Genomic DNA, 24379 nt, shown 5'->3' with positions numbered 1-24379 from the left:
TGAGCTCCTAATCGTCGAAGTGATTTCTCAAGCAAACCGAGAGTTTCATCGGAATGCAGACACATTTTTGCCAATGCATGCCATTCAGCCATATGGAAGAGCAGAACCCTGATGACGTCGTCGTGCTTGTCTGGAAAAAGTCCTTCAAAAGCTGGTATCGCACACTGTGATAATTCAGTTAGCTGTACGAATCTTGACTAAAACTGGAACATACCTGAAGCATATCTTCAAAGTGTTGAGCTACCTGCTGTTTCATTGATGAGACATTCATCGGGAACCGTCGAATGGAACTCTTTCCGAATGAAGGTATGGACCGAAACCTGGCACTGGAATGTCATCAAGGGCTAGCATTGGTGCATCTGACATGAACACCATACCTCTCATCGACGATGACGACCTTCCATGGGTCAATAGCATAGAGCAACCACATTAAATGCGACATCACGACCTTTACTATTCCGAGCTCGAACTCATGCAGCAGATCTACAACCAGGGTCGGGAAAAAATTAAAACCTAATGGTGAGAGGCGATCCACAAAGCTATTCTAGAGGTAAATTGAGATGGTCATTAAGCGCATCAATGAGTAGATCGAGCTTACAATTGTAGGCACCAACGAAAAAGGTTTCAGGATACTCTCAACTAAGTCTCCTTTGATGGGAGCGCCACATGTGTAAATTGCATTGCGGGCTTGGGTCACTTTTTCAGTGAAATATTTGCGTAGCTGTTTCATTCTCTGCGATAGGTCTTGCAGGTATCCAATGCGATTAAACTGAGATTTTGGCATCAGACAATGAGGACATGGGCAGTTCCCTTTATCACGTATAGTCGCCAGAAGAACCCTATAGTGATAAGTAAACATAGTCATAAAATAAAAATGAAAGAAGGCTTACTTTTCTGGATAATCTGCTGAATATGTGAATATCCGAGGGAAAATGTGTCTATACACCCCATCATGACATCTGATAACGATCCCATTCTTGTACGCATGAATGAAATCATCATCGAGCAGGATGCGCCAAACTCCATGGAAGAGCTCACACTTACAATGTGTAAGCACATCGTTGTATTTCTTTCTCTGGATAAAAGTGCCTATAAAGCTCTTAATTGATGATGGTAGCTAAACACAGAGTAGATTAACCAGTTGTTATGGATTGAGATTTTTAAAAAGCTCACAATGGGAATGAAAGCCACAGGATGGCAAGCGGCGGAGTTGGGTCGTGAACGAACATACTTCGACATATTTCCGAAGAAAAGATATAGTGGCCAAGTCGATGCACTCCCAAACTGGGCAAGACAAGCAGAGTCAGACCAGAACATAAGACCTGCCACCACCCTCTCCAGTTGACAACCATCGTCCCTTCTTTGTTTTTGAATCTCGTCCTGGGCCTGAATCCATGGATCTGATGTGTAAAGCTCGTCGTATAGCCGCTGCTCACGTCCAGTGGTAGGTGATTTCCAAATGCGCCTGAAAGGCGTTAAGTGGAACAATTTTGATGAAGGTTCTGAGAATGCAGCTTGAATGACTGCTATGAGCGGCCGGTAGAAGAGACCAGATACAGAGAACGGACACCCATTCCCATTGCGTTTCTTCTCCTTTGAGGGCACCATGATCTCCACATCAGCTTGCTTCCAGTCATCTCCTTCCAGAAGGCTCGTTTTGGGTGCACTGTCTTCAGCAGCATTGAAACGCCTCATCTCAGTGTGGGCATCAAAATGCTTGAGATCATGGATATCAAAGTCGTCTGCTTGTATTACATCTTTTACTAGACGCGTTGCTTCGGCCTGTGACTTCTGAGAACTTCCAGTCATCATCCAGGACATCAGCCTCCAGATTGACATGTTTTTCCAGGGCCAAGGCGGTTGACGTGCAGAGGGATAACCGGACAGGGCCTCACCATCCTGCATCCCATCTGCGCCAAGGTCACAGGGACGTATATTGCAAAGTTGGTCAGCTGATACAAATTCATCAGGGTTGTATGAGGGTCGATGACAATACTCTCGAGTAATACCAAATTTGTTGAATGGAAGTCGTCGTCGACGCATCCGGTGTGAATCGTTGCGACTGCAGTCGTCAACGTCAGGAGGGACTGGAGGATTATGATCAACCACAATATCATGAGATGGGGAGGGAGTCGTGAGGTGGGTTTGGTTTGGTGCCAAGGGCATATGATTAATGGTTATATCCGAGTTATTTGATGGTTCCAGTCTACGGCTGGGTGCAATCTTGAATGTGATCAGGCTAGATAAGAGTGCACAACACTACTAGTACTGACCTGGATGGCGTCGCTAGTACTGTCAAGTGAAGGTTTCATCTTCTTGAAAGCCCTACCAGGCTTGGGGTCTTCACCAGCTCTTTTGAAATGCTGGGCCTGTAAATTCAAATGATGCTTGTAATACTCACAAGCACTACGGTGTCGACCGAGTGCTGAGCTATCAGAGAATCCACGAGTGCATGGTGGTCCACATCACCATTGGCGGTGACCAACCATGACCAAAAGATGTACACAGATAGCGAGATATAGAAGTGCGTAAAGGGTCGTTCGGGTAAAGTTCATGTCAAATGAATCATTTCTGAAGCACAATGATCAGAAGATGTTTTAAGGAGTGAGCAGACGGTGTTACCTATCATATGACATCAGGAAACCCCCACTTGGACAGCCAGCTCCAATGACATAATCGCTGACGCTGGCAGTAGGAGGTAATTCGCTTTGCTCATACTACATGTATAGTATACATATGACGCCCGGACCACTTTTTGCGAAGACTCCAATTGAGCATTCCAGGAGGGATCGTGGCAAAGAGCAAGAATGAACTGAGCGATGTGAAAACTCGTCCTTCATCGACGAAGACATGGAGGTTGGGATTCCACGAGGTGCAAGGCAGGTGGAGAGGGCGAGCTGCCTACTATGAAGCGAGCAAAGTACGGCTGTATGCAGGCCTAGAAAGGGTGAGTAGCGAGGAGGAGGAGAGCAGACGTGCAACACTAAAAACCGTTGCACACCTGTGATGGTGGAAAATCAGGAGGGGGAAGCGAGCGACCAAGGGATAACATGGCAGTACATACCGCCATGTCAGATAAGGCTGAAGCCGGGAGGGGGAAGTGAGTGACCAAGGGATGACATGGCAGTGCATACCGCCATGTCAGATAAGGCTGAAGCTGGGAGGGGGAAGTGGGCGACCAAGGAATGACATGGCAGTACATACCGCCATGTCAGATAAGGCTGAAGCGGGAGGAGGAAGCGGGAGAAAGGGCGAGTAGCGAGAGGGAGGAGAGCAGACGATAAAAACCACTGCATGCCTGTGAGGGCAGAAAGTCAGGAGGGGGAAGCGGGCGACCAAGGGATCACATGGAAATACATACCGCCATGTCAGATAAGGCTGAAGCCGGGAGGGGGAAGCGGGAGAAAGGGCAAGTAGCAAGGGGGAGGAGAGCAGACATGCAACAATAAGAACCATTGCACGCCTGTGAGGGCGGAAAGTCAGGAGGGGGAAGCGGGCGACCAAGGGATCACATGGCAGTACATACCGCCATGTCAGATAAGGCTGAAGCTGGGAGGGGGAAGCACGCAACCAAAGGATGACATGACAGTACATACCGTAGTGTCAGATAAGGGTCCTATAAGTATAGTGAAGGTCATGGTGAAGGACTTCGAGTCGAGTGTGATGACTAAGGGAGATGGATCTGGAAGCGGATTCTCAGGATAACGTGATGTATAGTTTTAGCATCCGACTCACTGGCTAATCTCACACTGTAGTAGACTGTACCCTGAGGTCTGGCACCCTCACAGGCGTGCAACAGTTTGTACTGTTGCACATCTGCTCTCCTTCCTCTTGCTACTCACCCTTTCTAGGCTTGCCTACAGCTGCACTTCGCTCGCTTTATAGGCAGCTCGCTCTCCTTCGTTTCCCCCACCTGTCTTGCCTCTCGTGGATTTGCTTTCCTCCTCCTTGCTATAGCATTATCTGACACGACGGTATGTACTGTCGTGTCATCTTTTGGTCAAGCCCCCATCAGTGGCCAAAACACGACATCTTCATCATCGCCATTGCTTGCGCCTACTATGCTCAAACCTGATGCACATGCCAGTCGCGATTCACGTCGGATGTCTCAGATCGTTTATAATGCTAGCTTTATCAACTGGATGGGAGATGCCGTGCCATCGATCTATGCGCATTATCGGCCATACAGTACTTACGATACGAATCTATGAGACGCACATTTCTACAACTCGACCAGCAACTCGTAACTATGTGGTATAGAGTACCATAAATCAATGATATTTACTTTTTTCACCGCTGATGCCATGTGATGTGTCCTCCTGCATTGTTCGTGAGTTAACGAGTCGTTGGAATTCACTCGAGTCCCACTCGGAAGTCCTCGCCAGTAAAAGAATGACACTGTTCATGCAATCCCCACGAGTACATAGATTACATCTGAGTTGAACATCATACAAAAACAACTAGTACAGCACAAGATGTTATTATTTACATGGCAGTGAAAATATGCAACGAAGCTCTTTACCCATAGCTCATTGAATGAGCAGCAGCACGAGTGTTGATTCTACTTTGAGTGCGTGCGCGAACGTTCGCCACTGGACGTTCATCATCCGTATCCGAGTCAATCTTGGCCTCGGCTGCTGTGCGTTTTACTCCTATCGTGCTGGTGTCGATCGTGTTCCCTAAATTGTAGTACCAGGTTCAGTACCAGTCATGAGCAGTTGTGGGCATCGCATATATAAGCCCATCTAGAATGTCTGCCCACTTGAAGGGAAGGGTAAATTGAGCAGCGCGAAGAGCAGAAACATTGGCGCTTGGATCTGCATGGCGGCACTGCTCTACAAAGCAGTCCCTTGTAAGGGAAAGCCCTTGCATAATCATCAATGTCACATCGTCCATTGATGCTGCATTATCTGCATTGACGGGATACAAAGTCTATCAAAAATGTTCAGTAATCAGAGTAAAACATACTAATAGTGTATGTATAATGTACTCCGCAGGCTGTCAAGCAACTGTCCTTTCTATCTATGTTAATCGGGCTCTTGCACCCTCGGATCCATACCTGGACTTGAATGTTGGAGATTGAGCACCAGGAGTAATTTCCCACTATAACAGGAGTGGGCTCATCCTGAGACCACGGTTCAGCTCACATGGAAAGGAAGCTAGTTTCTGAGTGTAAGTGCCCATTGGCTTTCGGAGGTAACTCTCTCCATGTGTGACTCAGGCATTCAGGCGACTCATAGGCAGGGATCTCATTGATTACAACCATCAAAATCATCGCCAGCTCCGGATAGGCTTTGACGGCACTTCAGAACCTGCCCAGAAGTGGGGTCTCCGCTTGCGAGTACGCTACTTCAACCAGGGAGGGGATCTTCCTAACGGGGGGATTGCTGCGGGCGGTGACGATGTGAACACAGTCTGGAACGAATTCCTTCTTTCCAGTGTTCAATGTTAAGCTAGGGTGTACTTCGGTATGTATGAGTTGTCCGATGATAAGATCATGTAGCATTTTATCCACAGATTCCAGGCCACATCGGATGACATTCACGATGGAATCATGGATGCATGAGGGCATTTCGACCTCAAGTTGAAAATTTTCGTAGTTGTAGAATAATCTATACGCATGGACGATCAGTTATGACGTGTGATAAGTCATGATGGTCGGCTCACCTCGGTTTTCCTGCAAGCTTTTCTACTGCGTGCAGTATGGTGTTGTAGTGGTAGGGCGTTACACGGGAAAACACCTGATGCGATAGTCAGCTTTACCGATTGGGTCGTGATTCGAACTATGTACTTTGGAGTATTTTTCACAAGGCTTCTGGAGGATGAAATCGAGCACCAGGTCGCATTGAGCTTGAAGATGGTCAGCTGGAATGATGAGGATGAGATGCAACAGCTTACCTAGCACTTCACCAGGATGATGTTTCAAAGGAACTGATGGATGCCCAGCAGTATGAGGTGTAGTCGAAATTCCAGTGGCCTCTCCCAATGGCTCTGAGGTTATGGGTTGCATTACAGGGCTTGTAACCTTGATCGCAAAACGACCTGATGAGGTGGCTGATTTGGTCGAGGGACGCTTGCCATGAAATGGTTCAACAGAATTGCTTTGTGAGCTATTGCATAAAACAGGGGAATATCTGCTGCTGTTGATGGGGACTGTAGGGAACATGATGATGGCATTGGACTGAAGGCTGAACAAGCAGGGAGAAGCCGCGCTTACCTGCTTATCTAATCATTAGGGTTAGGGACTTCAGAAGAACGGTACTATGCAAAGTCACAAGGGCAGCAATGAGTCAGATTGGATCAAGGCTCAAAGCGTAGCCCAGTGATATATGTGACTCGAGAACGTTCGCTTGAATGTTTCAGGATACATGCTGGCCCTCAGATTTCAAACTCAAGATCATTGGCGTTATTCTAGCCCCGAAATCGATAACAATTGAATGGTTTCGACTTCAAGGAATAACTCCAATTTCCCATCTTGGAGGGGCGCACAATTAAATGTTGGCACACATGCATTGTTCGGATGCAAGTTAAGACATCGAACTGCCAAAAGTTTCCCAAACCTTCTTGACTCCATGGTGCTAAGTTCACCTTGCGGATGTGAGCTTATTATGTAGCGGTGTTTACATATTCAAGCTTCAAGTAGTGGCGCATGTGAGCCAGTCCCTGACTCCTATTACAAGCCATCGAAGTTAATAGTATGAAGTAACATAACACTTACCTGCTGTGCAGTGGAGCATAAGTGGATCAGCGGCAGCAAACAGCCTAGCCTATAACAATCTGTGTAAGCTCCATGGCCAGCCTCGGCCAAGCTGCGCCCAAAATTTTTCTAAATGTTATGTCAAACTTGAACTCTCAAGATCTCAAATATTACCTCCACTGTTGGCGAAGTTTCCATTGCCGCACTTAGAGCTAATTTAACGATATTAGTTACGCCTTAACAGCAACTTGAATGACAACAGGTTGCCATGGTCATTACTCAAAGCCATGCCAAAGCGCGGCTCATGCATGCTACTGGCAAGAACTAATGTAAGTCTGCCAACACGAAGGTGACGTACTATACATCGTGTCAGATCCTCATCATGTTAGGGCCCAAATGTGGGAGGGGGTGATAAAAGGGGTGATAAACGCGACAGTACAACCGTCATGTCAGGGGGAGGAGATTGATGAAGGTATGTTTAAGTACGAGCAAGGCTTACAATCACAGAATAGACTGGGTACTATCAGCGTGGGAATTTGTCCAAATAAGGCAGGTCTGATCTGACTTTCGAAATGCAACTGCACCATAACTTAAACTGCTACCGTCTCCTCTCAGCATGTGCTGCTGAATCTTAGCTCCCATTGCCATATCAGGTCATTCCCCGTGCTAAACTGCCTCTACCTTTCAGCGGTATGTACCGCTGAGAGGTGCCTCCCAGACCACGGAGGTCTCCTCAGTAACTTAGCGCTGAGCAGTATGTACTGCTCAGTCACTGTGACTAGCCTGCCACTTTAGTCCCTCGGCCGGCAACCCCACCAAAACTTTATAATGCCTGTGCGATCATTGCCATTATTTATTCCAAATCAGATACTAGTAGCATTTTGGAATCGACTGGAGGCGAAATTTTTTCATGCGTGAGTAGTTCGTTTTATCAGCATACTTGGCGTTGAGTTTCGTCATACTCCTCATCGCGTACTATGTTCGTCATAGCTCTGTAGTCTAAAGTTATAACTTAGAAGGGACTTAGGTGGGTCTGACTCATCTCGCCACATACTATGTCTGACTCAGTCTCCTCTATGAACCCCCAGGATAGGGTTTGAATTAAGTCGCTTGAATTGGAGGAGCCCAAGCACAATGTGAGTCCACATTCTAGCAGAATACAACTATCCCTCACGAAAATTGAAGGCAGGCAAAGGTTGCATCACACCTCCGAGTCTGACTTGGAGTCCCACTCCCTTAGATCTCTATAAAATATCCAAGATGCAGAAATCACGCACACCATCCTTCTCCTGCACGTCAACTGAACCGCTTACCACACCGAGCCCTATCATGTATAACCAGGGCATCTGTAGCCCAGCTCACAAACATCATCAAATGTGCCCCGGACTCAAGCACGAGTATGCAATGTACCTCGACTCAGATGAGGAATCTGATGATGAGCCTGAGATGACAATTGCGGATGTCCTCAATAGGCTCAATGGCCGGTTCCCTGCGTTGGACTTCTACCAATATCAGGAACCTCTTTATCGTGATGGCATCGCTTACCTAGCGGCTGCAGTCAAATTTGATTGTCAATTTTATGTCCATACAATTGGCATGTCAACAGGTGCTGCCTCACTGTTTTGTGAGCAGATCGCCTGGATGAAGCAAAAGAATGATCAAGCCACAGTACGTAGACAGGCCCAAAGGGTAGGAAATGGGCTTGTTTCCTTTTTGATGATGAAGATAAAGAGAACATCTGTTCTAGTCATCACTCATACACTTAAATCTGAGCAGATCGAATTTTGCAACATCCCACACATGCTCTCAAGTTGTTGTACAGTATGTTCTATTATCACGATTGCTATGTAACGTTTGCATCACTATCAATACCATTACAATGGCGCTGACAGTGCTCGCTGCCACTTCATGCTCACAAGAAAAATAATTAATTATCGATCGATATCAAAGCAAATCAGCATTAATGGGTGCGATGCAGAACAAAGTTCAAAGTTGGCACATTGATGCTGAACCCTAGTTGTGCAGGGGCTTTGATCTCACCTCCATAAAATGATCAGGTGTTTTCGCATCAGTATGTACGTGAGTAGATGTACCGAGATTGTGGAACTGTGTGTGGCTAACTTGAATTCTCATGACTCAAATTGTTACGAACTAGGATAGTTCTTAACAACAAAGGCTCGACAGAGCGTTCACGTTGTTGAGATCAAGTGTAGCTCTTCAAATAAGAAGAGGTTCGTAGACTTAGTCAAAGGAGTGCTTTGGCTAATAGATCGGTTCAGACGACTTAAGATTGGTGGTCTTAAGCGAAGGAAGTTATCAGGATAAAACCTAGTAAGATTGAAGTGACGTTTCTAAGTAAAGTACACGTGCTTAAATAGGAGACTATATGCGCACGGACCAAGGCTACGGTGAGATAATAGTACAAAGGTCAAATACGGAAGTAAGACCAAGAAAGGAAAGGTAAGAGCGTAAGGCATAATGGTGGACACGTAAGCAGTAAAGAAAGTAGAGCGGTTGTAACATTACCCCCTTACTAGGGTTGAAGCCACCGGATTCAATCATCCTGGTTAGCGTAGTAGGTAGGATCGTCGTCGTAATCTAGAGCGTCTGGACCTTCGTCTGGTCCGTCTCTCATGCGTTCTAACTCATAGAGCGCTTCTTCTTCCCGGCACTGAGCGGCATACGCGTCATCCAAATCATTCTCCCAGAGTGCAAGGGTTCGGTAGAACCCTTCGTCCTTCCAGGTTAAGGAAGTGGGGGATTCCCCAGTGTAGTGTGGGCAGTAAAACGAAAGATGGCCTGGAGATAATTCTCGACAGACGCGGCAGTAGTATTCGGGACAATGGACTTGCCTATGCCCGAGCGTCTTGCAGTATCTGCAAACGCGATTCTCATCGGGGTTGGAGGAGGTCGCTCGTAAGGGTGACGGGCCCGGTTTAGGGCTAAGTGCTTCATCGGCGCTGGTGGCGCGTTTCTTCCCTTTATCAGTACGGGAACGCTGACCTCGTACTCTCCTTCTGGGTGGAATGGTTCGTCGTATAGGATGGTGGGCAGCGACATTTTGTCGCTCTGCCTCCGCGATTAGCTCAGCAGGAGTGGCAGGTTGGGTGCTTCCCAACGCTTGTATTGGTACGATCCCGTCCGCAAAGGTATGCGATGATAGTGAGTTCGGGATGACGAGCGGGGGATGGATGTGGAGTGTAGCCAGTGCGTTGGCTAGATCTTGCACCTCGTAGTGTGAGAGGTACTGATGATTCGGGTCGGCAGCGATTTCTTCGCGGGTGGCGGAAAACGCAGTATAAAGATGAGGAGGATGCTCGATGGTTTCTACGGCGGGAGCGGGGACGGGAATTGCTTGGGGATTTTCTTCTCTGAGGGACGCCATTATGGCTTCTGTTGTCTGCGCAAGATTATTGACCGCAGCCAGTAGCTCATTAGGAATGTCAGCGGAAAGAGTAGGTACGGCGTCTTGATAAGAGGGAGGAGGGATTCCATCTGCGGTTGCGGGGTTCGAAGGAGAAGGCGGGCGAGCAACTCCTGCGGTTTGCTCTGCGACGACGTGGATGACCGTTCTAATATCATCTTTAACTTCCTCAGGAATAAGACGCAAAGCAAAGTTGCGTATGCGCCTCTGCATATGCATAAGGCTGTGACGGACTGTGTTGTCTTCGACAAGGCGACAGACTCGCTCGATGATTTCTGTGGCTCGGATGATGTTGATGAGGAGGTTGATGGAATGGGCGTTTCTTTCGAAGAGAACTCTAGTGAGTTCAATAGCATGCTGGGGGCAGAGGAGTGCTGCCTCGATGAGGGTGAGGTCTTCGGCTTGGGTGATGAACGTTTCGTATCGTTCGTCATTGGAGTCAAGGGTGGTGGTGTCGAAGGTGGAGTGGTATGGGAGCGTGTAGGTGGATGTGGGGAAGGGCATTCTGTTTGTAGGTTTTGTATTTGGGTAAGGACGATGTCGTCGAGGTACTGAGTAATCTCAAAGCGCGTTTCTGGCTTTATAGGCTCTAAGAGTCTCTTCGGCATTTTCCAGATTCTTTTCGGGGATCCACTCGTTGCTAGCCGAAGAATACCCCTTCCAAGATACGAGATATCGACGGCGATTCCCATTTCCTTTATGTGCGAGGATTGCTTCTATTTCATATTCTTCTTCTTCTTCGAGAATATCAGGTGGTGGTTCCAAGAAGTTCGGACCGTGTACGTCATTTTCGCGATAGGAAGATAGTTGCGAAGCGTGGAATGTAGGGTGGATCTTCCATTGCGGTGGTAACTGGAGCGTAAACGTGATAGCGGATAGTACGGCTGTGATAGTGAACGGGCCGTATCTCTTGGGTGCCAGTTTCCGGGAAGGGAGCTTTAGTCTTAAATTGGCAGTGGACAGCCATACCTTATCTCCGACTTTCCATGGTTTGTATTTCTGTCCAAAGGATCTTTCCGCCATGCGTTGCATAGCGATATTATGACAAGAGACGGCTTCTTCTCTTATCTTTTGAAGAATTCGGACTCGTTCCTCAGCAGCGGGAACGTCCGATTCCGGAAGTAGGTGTGGGAGAGCTTTTGGCTCATATCCCATCATGATAAAGAAGGGGGATGCATCTTTTGCGGAGTGTCTCCTGTGATTGTGAACAAATTCTGCCATGGGGAGATGCTCCACCCATTCAGAAGGATTGTTCTGGCAATACATTCGAAGATATGTTTCGAGTTCCTGGTTTAATCGTTCGGTCTGTCCGTCGGTTTGTGGGTGATAAGCAGTGGAGGGGGCTAAAGAATAATCTAGGAGTCGTGCAAGTTCGATCGAGAATTTGGATAAGAACTGAGGTCCGCGATCGGAGATTACTTTGTCATGGAGACCGAATCTTTTGAAAACGTGTTTTAGAAATAGCTTCGCCACTCCTTCCGAGGTAATTGTTTTATGGCAAGGAGTAATGATCACCCCCTTACTAAGTCCGTGGTCTACCACGACCATGACACTATCGAAGCCAGAAGAAACGGGGAGGTCAGTAATGAGATCGACGGAGATCTGGGAAAAAGGGCGAGTAGCCATAGTACTGATAGGGTGTAGGGGTGGAGTTACAGGGTGAGTGTCCACCTTCATCTGTTGGCAAGTAGCGCAGCCATCGACGTAGTTGCGGATATAAGTGCCCATACCGGGCCACCAGGCTTCCCGTTTGACGAGTTCCTCGGTTTTAAAACGTCCGGGATGTCCTGCGGAAGGGTGATCATGATGTTTCCGGAGTAACTGCGGTCGAAGCGCGGGAGGAATATAAGCTCTATTTTTGTAGGATAGAATATCATTAGCGATACGCCAGTCGCTAAGCGAAGATTTCATAGGGGGCAAACACAGGCCATCAAGGGCGTCTTGCGCAGCAGAGAAGATGGGGTCGTCAAGGGGTGTGGTGGAAGCAATAGCTACTCGCAATTCGTCATCGATTAGTCGGATAAACATGGAATCAGGAAGGAGGACGGCATCAGCATTATCTCCTGATCCGTCGCCGTGGTCCGGCCGACGAGAAAGGGCATCTGGAACTGCTAATTTTGTGCCGGGGACGTGATATAACTGTAGGTCGAAAGAAGTGAGGAGTAGTTGCCATCTGGCCTGTCTTCTGGACAGGCGTTCTGCTTTCGCAAAATAGAGGAGGTTCATATGATCAGTGAACACAATAACCGGTTGCGGATGTCCTTCGAGGTAGTGTCGCCAATGAGTGAGGGCGCGGATAATAGCCAACAGCTCGCGATCATGAATGGGGTAATTCCGTTCAGCCGGATTGAACGACTGCGATAGGTATGCACACGGGTGATAGACACCATTAGTGTCGGTCTGCAGCAACACTCCTCCTGATGCGACAAGAGAAGCGTCCGTAGCGATGGCGAATTGATGGTGGGGATCAGGGTTCTGAAGAACAGGGTGAGAAGTGAAGCATTCCTTTAGCTTCTCGAACGTTTGCTGGCACAGGGGCGTCCAAGAGAATGAGACGTTCTTCTTTGTTAGGTCGATAAGGGGTCGAGCTATATCCGAGTAGTGGGAAACGAAGGTTCGGTAGAAGTTACAAAAGCCCAAAAAGGATCGAACATCTTTTACTGTTTCAGGGGTGGGCCAATCTTTGATGCCTGCCGTCTTCCCTTTATCCATTTCCACACTTCCAGGTTTGATAATCATTCCAAGGTACTCCACTTCTTCCGCATCGAACGTGCATTTCTCCGGTTTAACAAATAATTTTTCTTTTCGAAGTTTGTTTAGAATAATGCAGGTTCGTCGTTGGTGTTCGGTGGTTGTTTCGGAGAAGATAAGCATATCGTCCATATAGATGACGAGCCATCCTTCGTTGAGTTCAGCTCTGAACGTATCGTTCATATACGCTTGGAAAGTGGCGGGGGAATTGCATAATCCGAAAAACATGACCGTGGGTTCGAACAGTCCTTCTTCCGTGATGAACGCGGCTTTCCACCTGTCATCCGGATGAATCCGAATGTTATTGTATCCGGATCGAATGTCAATTTTTGTGAATATCTTTGCGCCATGTAACCTTTCAACCAAAGATGATGGGAGTGGCAGGGGATATGCGTTTTTGATGGTCTGGTCATTCAAAAAGCGGTAGTCCTGGCATGGTCGGAGTTCTCCGCTTTTCTTCCCTACGAAAAAGAATCCGCTTGCTTGCGGGGATTTAGATTTCGTGATGAACCCTTTGGCAAGGTTTTCCTCAATAAATCTTTTTACTGCACCTCGTTCGTTGTAGGAAAGAGGGTAAATTTTTGACGTCTTGGGAATAAATCCGGGTTTTGTTTCGATACGATGGTCGATACCGGGTCTTTCGGGGGGTAGTTCGTTCAAGCCGTTTTTCGCGAATACATCAGCGAAATTGTGGAGATACTTCGGTACCAATTCTTCAAAAGTTTTTTCTTCTTTTCTTTTTCTTCAGAGGCGAATTCTTGTGCTTTGTTACTAAACTTGGAAGATTCTTCGACTTGTCGGAGATATTCCCCTTCGTCCGTAAGTTCGGTTAGGGATGATGGTGACGTACTCCAAGCATCTTCTTTAGTATTGAACTTCTTGGTGAAGAAGGTTTTCTGTGGTCGAGAGGTTTGCTTGACATACTTCTCGATTTCGGCGGATTTTTCTGTTGCTGGAAGGGATACCGTTTGTTTGGTCCAATTTATAGCGGGGTTCATGGCTCGAAGCCAGGGGATCCCTAGTAGGATCTGGTCCTTTTCTCCTAATTTGGTAATGTTGAATTTTCCTATCATCATCCTTTGGTCGATTTGGACGATCAGCGTGCAGTACCTTTCTACCGGTCCGCTGCTGAAGTAGCTTCCGTCGGCGGTTTTAATATAAAAGGGGTTTTCGAGTTTCTTGGTTCCGATGTTATGTTTCTTTACGAAATCCTCGGAGATATAGGTTCCCGATGCTCCGGAGTCAATTACTGCGGTGGTTTCGACATTTTTCTGACGCGTTCGGGATACGAGGGTTATGGGGATACGAAGTTCTTTCTTTTCACCAACTGTTCGTATTAGGCGTACAGGTTTCGCTGGAGATGCTATCGTCGATATAGGTCTCCTGTTTAAAAATCCTCATCAATTCTTCTGGCTTCTTCTTCTTCCTCTACCTTCCTCACTGCTGGGTAAGGGGCTTTCTTCTTCTGCGGGCATTCCCGTGCCCGATGTCCGATCTGGTGACAGTTGAAACATTTTCCAGTCCTCATGTATTCTTGCTTGGCTTCGTCGGTGATTCGATCAATAACCATGGCATCCCTATCTCTGGCGGGGATAAATCTTTGATCTCCGCGACCGTTCTTCTTCTGGATTTGTCGGGAAGGAAATCTGTTTCTCCGAGCTTGCAACCTTGCATAGCAATTATCCAGATCGACTACTGCGGCGATGTAGTCATCGAGGTTCTTGGGTACCCCTCCTGCGTTGAACATCTTGGTTAGAAGTCCTCCGTTGAGGCCGTTCTCGAAATGATAGATCATCATATGTTCTTCTTTGATCTTTGCTTGGGCAAGCAGCCTTTTGAAGTCTGCAATGTACGTCTGCAGGCCTTCTGGGCCTTGCTTTAATTCCAGGAGTCATGCTAATGCGGTCCCGGATGGGTCAATCGGTCCGAAGGCTTTGTCAAAGCTTTCGTTAAACTCTTTCAAGGTTCCATAGCCCTTCTTTTGTCCGGTTGAGTCGATGAATTGGGCATCTGCGAGGAATTCTTCTTTCCATGATCTAGCGTTTCCTTCGTTCATGAACGAGGAGATAAAGATCACTTTCTGAGTGTCGGTTTTATAGATTTCCGAGTTGATATCAATGTAAGCATTGCATGAGAGCATGAATGACTTGGACTTGTCTCTGTCGCCATCGAATGTAGGAGGATGGTTGATCTTGAATTCTGTTATCTTGGATGAGGCCGACATGTTCAACGATGGTACAGGAGTACCGAGGTTCAGGGCTTGGAAGGTGGGGGTGAGTGAAGTCAGGTTGTCGCCTTTTTCTTCGCCTGCACTAGCTGTCTTGCTTAGTCAGGATCTTTCTGTTCTGGTTTCGGGGTTTCTTTGACACGTATGGATATAGGTGTCTTTCTGGACTTCAATCTTTTGTTACGAACTAGGATAGTTCTTAACAACAAAGGCTCGACAGAGCGTTCACGTTGTTGAGATCAAGTGTAGCTCTTCAAATAAGAAGAGGTTCGTAGACTTAGTCAAAGGAGTGCTTTGGCTAATAGATCGGTTCAGACGACTTAAGATTGGTGGTCTTAAGCGAAGGAAGTTATCAGGATAAAACCTAGTAAGATTGAAGTGACGTTTCTAAGTAAAGTACACGTGCTTAAATAGGAGACTATATGCGCACGGACCAAGGCTACGGTGAGATAATAGTACAAAGGTCAAATACGGAAGTAAGACCAAGAAAGGAAAGGTAAGAGCGTAAGGCATAATGGTGGACACGTAAGCAGTAAAGAAAGTAGAGCGGTTGTAACACAAATGTTGGGACCCGACTCCATGGTTATGTTGGTAAGCAGTCTATAGACTAGTACAACTGAGTTCATTTTCCCTTGCTCAATTGACACAGAATCTTCATGTCTGTATCTGAATTGACGCCATCCTCAAATTGATGTGTCGTTGCAATATTGGTCACGTGATGCTATCCCTTGGCGTAACTTGAACGTTAATTCGGACTTGAACTCGGACTTTGGGCATAGACTCATCTACTACTTGACGCCGAACCCTAGTTGTACAGGAGCTGTGATCTAGCCTTCGTAAAATAATCAGGTGTTTTTCATAAGTACGTACGTGAGTAGATGTACCAAGATTGTGGAACTGTGTGTGGCTAACTTGAATTCTCATGACTCGAATGTTGAGACCCGACTAATGCGCACTCCATGATTATTTTGGTAAGCAGTTTACAGACTAGCACAACTAAGTTCATTTTCCCTCGCTCAATTGATACAGAATCTTTCCATGTCTGTATCTGAATTGATGCCATCCTCAAATTGATGCATCAATGACAAGTTGCAACACGCATATGACGTGCATGATATTGGTCACGTGATGTTATCCCCTGGCGTAACTTGAACTTGAATTCAGACTTGAACTCGCTCTTCGGGCATGGACTCATCTACTACACGACGGTATGTACTGTCGTATCTGTTCTACTTCTACTTCAACTTCAACTTGCCAGGTCACGCTTCCTTCAATTTGTTCAAGTCTTTCATCGATTTGGATCTCACTGGCAAGCTGATGCGATGGTACCTACTGTCGTGTCATGCTTCATCGCCCGCCTTTCTCTCTACCACTTCAAGTTCAATCAGTCTTTGTACGACAGTGCATACATTGTATTTTGTCCTGTTCTTGCGTGGCTCTGTCACCCATGCTGCAGGATGTGAATGGCCTGCGGAATAATTATTGGCTGCACATAGCTTTACCGACGATCATGACAGAAATACTGGAAAGGCAGACTACTGACAACTTGAAATTTGGTGTGAGTTTTTTTGAGAGTCAATGGCCAACTATACTGATTTTCGTTCGAATGGTGTTCTGGGCATGTTTGCCTATTGCCAGGACACTGTCTTGCTGACTCATTCACCTGTACTTGATGAGACATAGTTTCACTGTTTTGTTATGAATTTGTATATGAGTTGTGGTTGTGAAAATGTGAATATACTCTTTGCAGTATGAGGTTTCACCTCAGGATACTATTGTTACATGTCAGCATGTAGTACGGTTTCGATGCTTCAGAATATTATCTCTGTGCTGCCATAGACTCCCATCATCAAGGCCCAACTTGGAGTTCACCCAGGAGTGATGAGGGGTCATGGTTGTAACAACAATGCGAGGATCATCAAAACCTTCATCTTTCAGCCATTTCTCTACATCATCCACTCCCTCTATTATGCACAAAATCAATACTCGAAGGTAAACACAATCCATGAGAATCATGCAGAGTGATGCCGGCGCTGTCTGGTGGGTGACCACTCGAAGGGAAAGATGCGTAAGTTGTGTCAGATAATGTATGCCGACAGGAAAACTCCAAAGCACCCAACCCTCCAGCAACTCAAGGTGAGTGATTTTTTTGAACAGAGGCATGGATGGCAGAAACGGCACTGCAGTTTTGCAGAAGACAGTTGATACACGAATGGACAGCTGCAACAACTTTGGGAGCCTGTTTAAGGCATTCAAGAGGCGAGCTGGCACCCCAGGGGTATCTCCTTCAGGTAAAATCCAGAGGGCAAGGTCATCAATGTGACTGCACAGCTCCATGACATCTACCGCTGTCACAACATGCAATGTACTACCAAGACAGAGTGATTTGACTTTTGCAGAAGCCACAGGTTGAGACTTGATGAAGCGGCATGCTTGTGCTTCGCTGGTGAAGATGACAGTGCGATACATCACCTCTTCGATCCTATGCATCTTCTGAGTCAGAAATCTGCGGTTTAAATGCTGCCAGTACGTACCAATGTCGAACTCTTTCAGCGACCAATAGATATGAGAGTAAATGACTGGTAGAGTGAACGCCTGCGGCAAGTTGAAATATTGCTCTTTCAATCTCATGTGGTAAATGCAACATGACGGGCGACATTGGCTGAGACTTGGAGTCGGGGTCAGTGTGCTCAACCTAGTAGTAATATTGAATTTGATGTCATTGCGCAAACTTTGTTACACAGTTTATACATGATGGGATAATACGGGATACAGTGGAGCAAGTGTTTCAGCACTGCTTGGGGATACATGCATGACTCGGGCACAACGATGGCATGGCTAGTCTCAATCTCGGTACTCCATGATTGCACCGTGTCTGATGGAAAAGATCAGATTTATGATAGTGAGTGACGCAATGGCACCAACCATGTCTCAGTCCATACTAAATCATGAGGTCAGAATGAAGCAGTTTGCCAAATTCAAGTTATACTACTCTTCCCTGATGCTCTTGTCAGGAAATCATAGTATATTATTGAAGTGTTGTGCATCATCTTGCTGGTACCAGGGTTAAACTTAAGTGAGCGCTTCCATTGAGTGGTGGTCATTGGACCATTGGTGTCACTGGTACATGAATGCCGCATGCGGGAAACCCCTTCTCAGATGTTGTCAAGACGTCGTTGAAACCAATCTTCACAACGAGCAGACCAGAAACCGACATTTAAGCCCAAGGCATCCCAAGTGTTGGGCCAGGACCACCAGGAGACCACATCTGATGTGCCATGAGCTAGAAAGCGCGAGTATAAGTCAGGACAACTTCAATTAATCTGTGTAAGGGAAAGCTGATGTCGGTCTATGTAGTACGTTCCACATATGAAATCAATTTCTTTGTCCGGCAACCCATCGTCGTAGTAAGTCGACCCGTTCCCCACTAACAGGTTGCCAAATGGAACAGCTTCTGTCGAAATACCTTCAAGGACGGATGGAAGGTGGTGGAAACCAAGGCTATGCAAAGCCAACTGCCAGACGAGTCCCCCATGCAGGAACGCAGCCCTTGCTCGAGGCCAGTTCATGAACTCGTGGCGTAGCTGTTCATATATGACATAATCTGCGTATGTAGCTTGGAAAGACAATGGTTGATGCCCCAAAGTGTGTGTGCGAAGTTCAGTAAGGGGACGGCGAAAGTTGGGCGCACCAGCCATCTGCTGCAGGGTCCTGAATGCTATACCTCTTTTCAGGAGAGCAAGCGCAATCTGGTTTATGTCTGAACCCCAGCTACATCGCAAGCACATCACAGCAGTGATGGGGTTGGGAATGGCCAATGTCCAGACAACAAGATTTGGGGACTGACGGGGCTCGATTATATAATACCGACGTTGCGATAGATTTGCATAAGAGATTCGGATATGAGCATGTGTGATTTGTAGAGATGGGTCGGGTCCGAGATCCCAAACATCAGGTGGGATGGTGCCCAAGTCAGACTCCTTCAAGTTCACCAGATACACAATGAAAATTGTGATGCTTTGGCATTGTGGCTCTGTGATCGAGCCTGTTTCTGCAGCCGAATCACCAAGCAGCTTGCAAAGGTGATCCCAATTGGTCTTTTTAATCCACTCATTTAACTGCATGGATGCATACAGGGGAGCAGAACTAGGCGCCGTAGGTCGATATCCAAAGTAGTAATGCAAGATGGGGGCAAGTCCTTCAATATCCTTGTGCCTCAATGAAAGTGAAACATTACTGCCAAAGTATGTGTATATATCATTCAAGAAACTGGAAGGGGCCAGAGGTGGAACATCAAGAGGGGCAGTTTTAGGCAGCGGAGGCATGATGTCATCGTCATCTTCTTGGTCGTCACCGTCAGGCATGCTAGTTGGGTTAAGGGCGAGACACAAGTTCCACTGATTGGAGAAGGAGTCGAAAATCCTGGTAAACTTGTTGTAGTCCCCCCAGACGTCCTGTACTCCAGCCTTTGTGATGTGGGTGCGCAACATGAAGCCATTGTATTCATCTTGAGGCTGCCATTCAAACACTTGAATTGTGCTGGACTTCCCAGGAATTCTGTGGTTCTCCACTGAACATTCGCGACTCAGACGTGCTTGTTTTTGTGAGGGCGTCTCCTTCTCCTCCCTCTTCTTGTTCTGCATGGCACGGCGGGCAAAGAACACTTCCAAATCTTCAGCATGCTTCTGCCTACTATGTCTATGGGGAAGCAGAAAACAAGATAGATCTGGCTGGGTTTGCACAGCGGATGCTGGGGTCTGCTCGTTTGACTGGGAGCCCCATGGATCATCGTTAAACCAATGGGAGCCTCCTGGATCACCGTTAGACTGAGCACCCCACGGATCACTATTGGACTGAACACCCCACAGATTATCATCTAACTGGATGCCCCATGGATCATTGCCCTGCGAGCCGCCCCAATTTGTGTCAGTTGCTGCGGCAACATCTTCTGCTGAGGGAATATAGCAGTTCCAGGTCTTATGGGGTACGACATTGGGAGGCCAATATACCCAGATTGGAACGTGAAAGTGTTCAAACATGAGAACATCTGTGTCCCAGGACAGACTGTAGGCGCCGTTTATAATCACACCAGTGCGTGGTACGACATCTGTGACGTCCCCAACGAATGTGCGGGAGAGTTCAGCCACCCACGTAGATGGTATAGGACATCGAGCATCATTATTTAAGAGAGACATCCAGGTAGCCTCCCTATGGGGCCTATAATGACGAGTCATGATAAAGTATGTGCAGAGAGCTGAGATACCTGAGAACACACATGATGAGTCCAGATAATCAACGCATATGAAAAACTCGAAGCTCATACCTAAGAATGCGTCGTGTGATCTCAAAGCAACTTTCTTGGCAAGTGTCACATCAACATGGGACCTTAAGTACCTGTAGTCTTGTGGTGCTCGTGGAAATTGGCCATACCAAGGAAAGTGCATATTCATTGCTAAACGTCCCTGGCACCAGAGTAACTTATGCTCTAAAAGTCTCCCATTGTTTTCTGACATCTCTACGCAAAATATAGCGGCCATCTGCTGTAGACTCTATGGGTAAGGAGTAGAACGAATGATTGAGGCAACTGAAGACAGCACCATCGAAAACAGGGTTTATGGGGATGGGAGGGAACTATGGGCGCGTTTCATATGCCCACTGTGTAGTCAATACATATTTAATGTTATCTGAGGAAGAATCATATTCCAGTGCTGGATTACAGGGTCGCGGGATAGGAGGGATCGTGGCAGGGGGCGAGGATGTGTTGACGGATGTAAAAAGTCGTCCTTCGTGCATGAAGACATGAAGCTTATGATTCATGTTGGGCTGGGCACTCAGGCTGGAGTTGGAGAATGCCAAAGGAAAGTGTTGTGCTTTGCGATCAACTGAAATGTGGGCGAACAGAGATGTAACATATTATGTAAGCTTTGAACCTTATTTTGAACTCACCAGCAAGCCGTTCCGTCGAAAGTCAATGGAAACGTTCACCGATGACTGAAAGAGAAGGTCACTACTGCACAATACATTTAGATACTATAGTAAAAGTTGAATCAATGAAAATTGTTTCAAGGCGCTGCTCATTAAACCAGTACTTCGGCCGGGATGCAGGCTCTGAACTGTGAGAACATAAACACGTGATCAGCAACACTAGCTGCCAGTGCCAAGTTCCAATGCCCTACTTGACGTCGATGACTCAATCCTCAGCGTAGGACACGGGCTCAGTGGTATGTACTGCTGAGTCTTACCTCCCACACCATGGCCCTTCTCCTGCACCTTAACCACCCAGCGGTCTGTACTGCTGAGGTGCCTCCAGACTCCAAAGTGACTGCCTCTGACTCACACCTTGAAGGCTATTCGTTGCAAACTGTGAGCTGGATTATGACACTTGGGCTTGCCGCTGCAGAAATGACTTAATTTGCTTCCTAGATTCATCTGCATCACATCTGACTTATTGCTGGGAGATCTCATACTTTACAATTCTTACATTTAATTGATAGATGCTTAGACTAGTCTACATCATTGTACTGACATCCTGACTCAGCGCACAGAGCTTCCTGCAATATGAACTTTCTTACCTCCAATTCTTGCGTTGTAATCTTCCTTGCCTGGAGCTCGAATAAAGCATCAATGATGTGGACGTAAAAATCCATGACCATGATAGGAGACAGATTGAAAAAACCTGCAAGGCTTTTGGGTGATACAATGCACATGTTATCAATCATCCTTACTCCCATCCATCTCAGTGGGGGGAGGAAGATCTCTGACCATCGTCGTCCAGGCTCTTCATCGTCAAGCTTCACCATAAAGACTTCTAAGGTGGGATATGGAATTGATGGGTTGGTTTCAATCTCCACATCTGTAAGTATGCTTGGAGCAACGGTGACCGTCATCGGCTGAGCTCGCTGCATGTACCTCAGAGTATTCATTCTCACCTGTGTTTCTGTATCATAGTGCCTGACACGCCAGTGGGTCGGAGGGGCAACAGTAGACTGATTGTGAACGTAATCCTGCCAAGTTAGTACTGGTGGTGTAAGTAAGTTTTCTCCACGGTGACTCATTTAAAGTTTGACTTACCTCTTGGACACCACACAGGAGTCCAAGCTCCAGGTGACACCATATTTTCTTGCTTCTGCAGCAGCATTACACCAATGTTCGGGTAGGTTGCATTCCAGCGCTCCAAACACTGGAGCCGTATCCTATTCTGTGATCGATCAGTGGCGGGCATAACACAACCTTCCGCATCAATACCACAATTTGACCGTCAAAAGCTCAAGTGTACCGATATTCCCCATTTCATCCCACACCACCCATGTCTCAGTCTTCTCACAACCAGGAAATGTCTGACGACCAAAATGTTGCGCTAAAACGGTGCATAGCCGCTTTGGAGGAACAAAACACCGAGCTCAGAGGAGAAAGCGGCCCTAAAAGGTGAGGCACAATATTCCATGGTGACCTTTATCTGATAGCTTATGTCCCACAGCCATGGTGATCCATACCTCATGACTGGGCGAGTTATTCGGCGCCTTGTCAGCTTAACTGACCGAGTCAAGGACCTTGTTGGGGAATACAACCGAAGGACCTCCCTGTACGACTCCAACGACAACCCACAATACACCGAAGAGTGCGTGCCCTCACTTTTCATTGAGTTTTAATTTGACCATATAGTTCCATCCCAGGGAGGGATGTACATACCAATCATTTCAGCAATTGCTGCGCTGGATCCCAACCATCCATGGCCTCATCTCCTCTCAAACCAATGGACATCAACTAAATCTTGCATATCAGAAAGTAAGCCATGTAATGTGCCAATTAATTTGTTTCTGACATTTATTCACCTCAATTGAGGGGCCGATTCAGCAAGGGGCGATGACATGGCTTCTATGAAATTAGCGGTGGCTTCATGGCTGAACAAGAGTTCCCCACCCCCCAACCCTCCAATCCACTCATGCGACAAGACAGGACGTGGTTTTTATAATGATGCGACTGCCAAGCTTCTGTGCCCTGTGGACCTCAACTGGGCTGATCCTGTGTAAGACTGTTCATTATCTCACTGGTCTACACTATGAAACTATGAACTGAATTTCCAAGTCACAGCTCACTCGTGGCCCTCTCTTTTGTATAGAGATGGAGAGTATGACCGGGAAGACCCAACCAAAGGGCTCTTCAAAGGCTCTTTTCTCATCAGGGTGAGTCCACTTCTTGACCTCCCAACTGTTCCGCTCACATTTTGATATAAGACTTTCAAACACATCTTTATGTCCCCCAGTTCTGCAGCAGATGCGCGGCCTGATGAAGAGCTTCCCGTTGAACCGTTCCCTAAACAATCCAGGACCCAGGGCGAACGTCGTACTCGATCTGATGTTGCTACGTTGTTAGGAATGCGCTCAGTGCAACCAAGAGCCATTGCGTATTCAGCGGTACAGGTCCATTCCATTTTTCTCTTGAAATGCTGATGCCTGAAGTTTATTCACTAGCTACGGTTTGCTCTCTCAAGCTGTGGCTCCTGGCGAAACATTGATGATGACTTTGAACATGACCAATTTTATGTCTACATTGTCGACTACTTTGAGAATCCGCCAACACCAACAGCCAAAGCTTCTGTTGATGCGCTTCTCGTGTGGTGGAACTGGTGAGCACACTACAAGCCAGCTTTTCATCATGCTCATGGGTTTACAGAAAGGTTTTTGGCCCCCGCAGTGTGTCCACTTATTCCCCTCAAGTCGCGGCCCACTATTCAGTTGCTAATACCTCTGCCAAACGCCACTGATATTGCATAACGGTATACCTGTTTTTATATGTATTACTATAATGATTATCGTGTTGACACCATGTGCGCGCTCCACTTGGGGCCCTTTCATGCTCGGCTTGCACTTTTATGCACTCGCACTGTAAACTCTTTCAGCTCATCATCATGGTGTCCTGCTGCTCTTTCCATGGAATTGTCAGCATTGAAAACACTACTCCATACTCACTTGAGACAACACATTTTTGAAAAATGGACAGATTTATTCCTCTCCCTACAGAGAGTGACAATACATGCTAACACACCCAAATACACCGCCTCATCGCCCCAACCTGAAAGTCAATGCCATATGCACAGTGCAGTGGAATATGTTGGTTAAGAAAGGATTGGTATGAAACGTGCGGGTGCGAATCACTGCACTGTATAACCGCTTCGTCGAGCCCATTCTCTATGAATCCCCGGTCTGATATCATTTTACCCATGCCTCATGGATACCAACCCCCTCAGCCTACACCTTATGGCAGCATTCTGGCACCCTTT

At 46.9% G+C, this 24379-nt stretch overlaps 4 protein-coding genes across 4 annotated transcripts; 1 reads left to right on the top strand and 3 right to left on the bottom strand.

The window, feature by feature from the left end:
- Positions 1-5305: 5305 nt before the first annotated feature.
- F5891DRAFT_1197295 (uncharacterized protein) lies at positions 5306-6166 on the bottom strand (the record flags this gene model as incomplete). The annotated part of the gene is made up of 4 exons (XM_041368461.1): positions 5306-5612; positions 5668-5741; positions 5792-5850; positions 5899-6166. The coding sequence occupies 4 exons, from the start codon at positions 6164-6166 to the stop codon at positions 5306-5308; spliced, it is 708 nt and encodes a 235-aa protein (XP_041218322.1).
- An 8597-nt stretch (positions 6167-14763) lies between these two features.
- On the bottom strand, positions 14764-17758 carry F5891DRAFT_1197291 (uncharacterized protein; the record flags this gene model as incomplete). The annotated part of the gene is made up of 3 exons (XM_041368460.1): positions 14764-15188; positions 16899-17581; positions 17634-17758. The coding sequence occupies 3 exons, from the start codon at positions 17756-17758 to the stop codon at positions 14764-14766; spliced, it is 1233 nt and encodes a 410-aa protein (XP_041218321.1).
- Positions 17759-18254: 496 nt separating this feature from the next.
- On the bottom strand, positions 18255-18743 carry F5891DRAFT_932567 (uncharacterized protein; the record flags this gene model as incomplete). The annotated part of the gene is made up of 2 exons (XM_041373986.1): positions 18255-18411; positions 18460-18743. Coding segments are annotated over 2 exons (441 nt in total), but the record flags the coding sequence as incomplete, so codon positions are not given.
- Positions 18744-21919: 3176 nt separating this feature from the next.
- F5891DRAFT_1131472 (uncharacterized protein) lies at positions 21920-23863 on the top strand (the record flags this gene model as incomplete). Its single annotated transcript, XM_041364671.1, has 9 exons — positions 21920-21954; positions 22116-22133; positions 22577-22717; positions 22773-22912; positions 22942-23125; positions 23219-23282; positions 23334-23456; positions 23571-23713; positions 23773-23863. The coding sequence occupies 9 exons, from the start codon at positions 21920-21922 to the stop codon at positions 23861-23863; spliced, it is 939 nt and encodes a 312-aa protein (XP_041218319.1).
- Between the last annotated feature and the right edge of the window lie 516 nt (positions 23864-24379).

The sequence above is a fragment of the Suillus fuscotomentosus genome, assembly GCF_016647785.1.
Source record: "Suillus fuscotomentosus strain FC203 chromosome Unknown F5891scaffold_119, whole genome shotgun sequence".
NCBI lineage: Eukaryota > Fungi > Basidiomycota > Agaricomycetes > Boletales > Suillaceae > Suillus > Suillus fuscotomentosus.
This window is presented reverse-complemented; position numbering and strand designations above follow the sequence as displayed.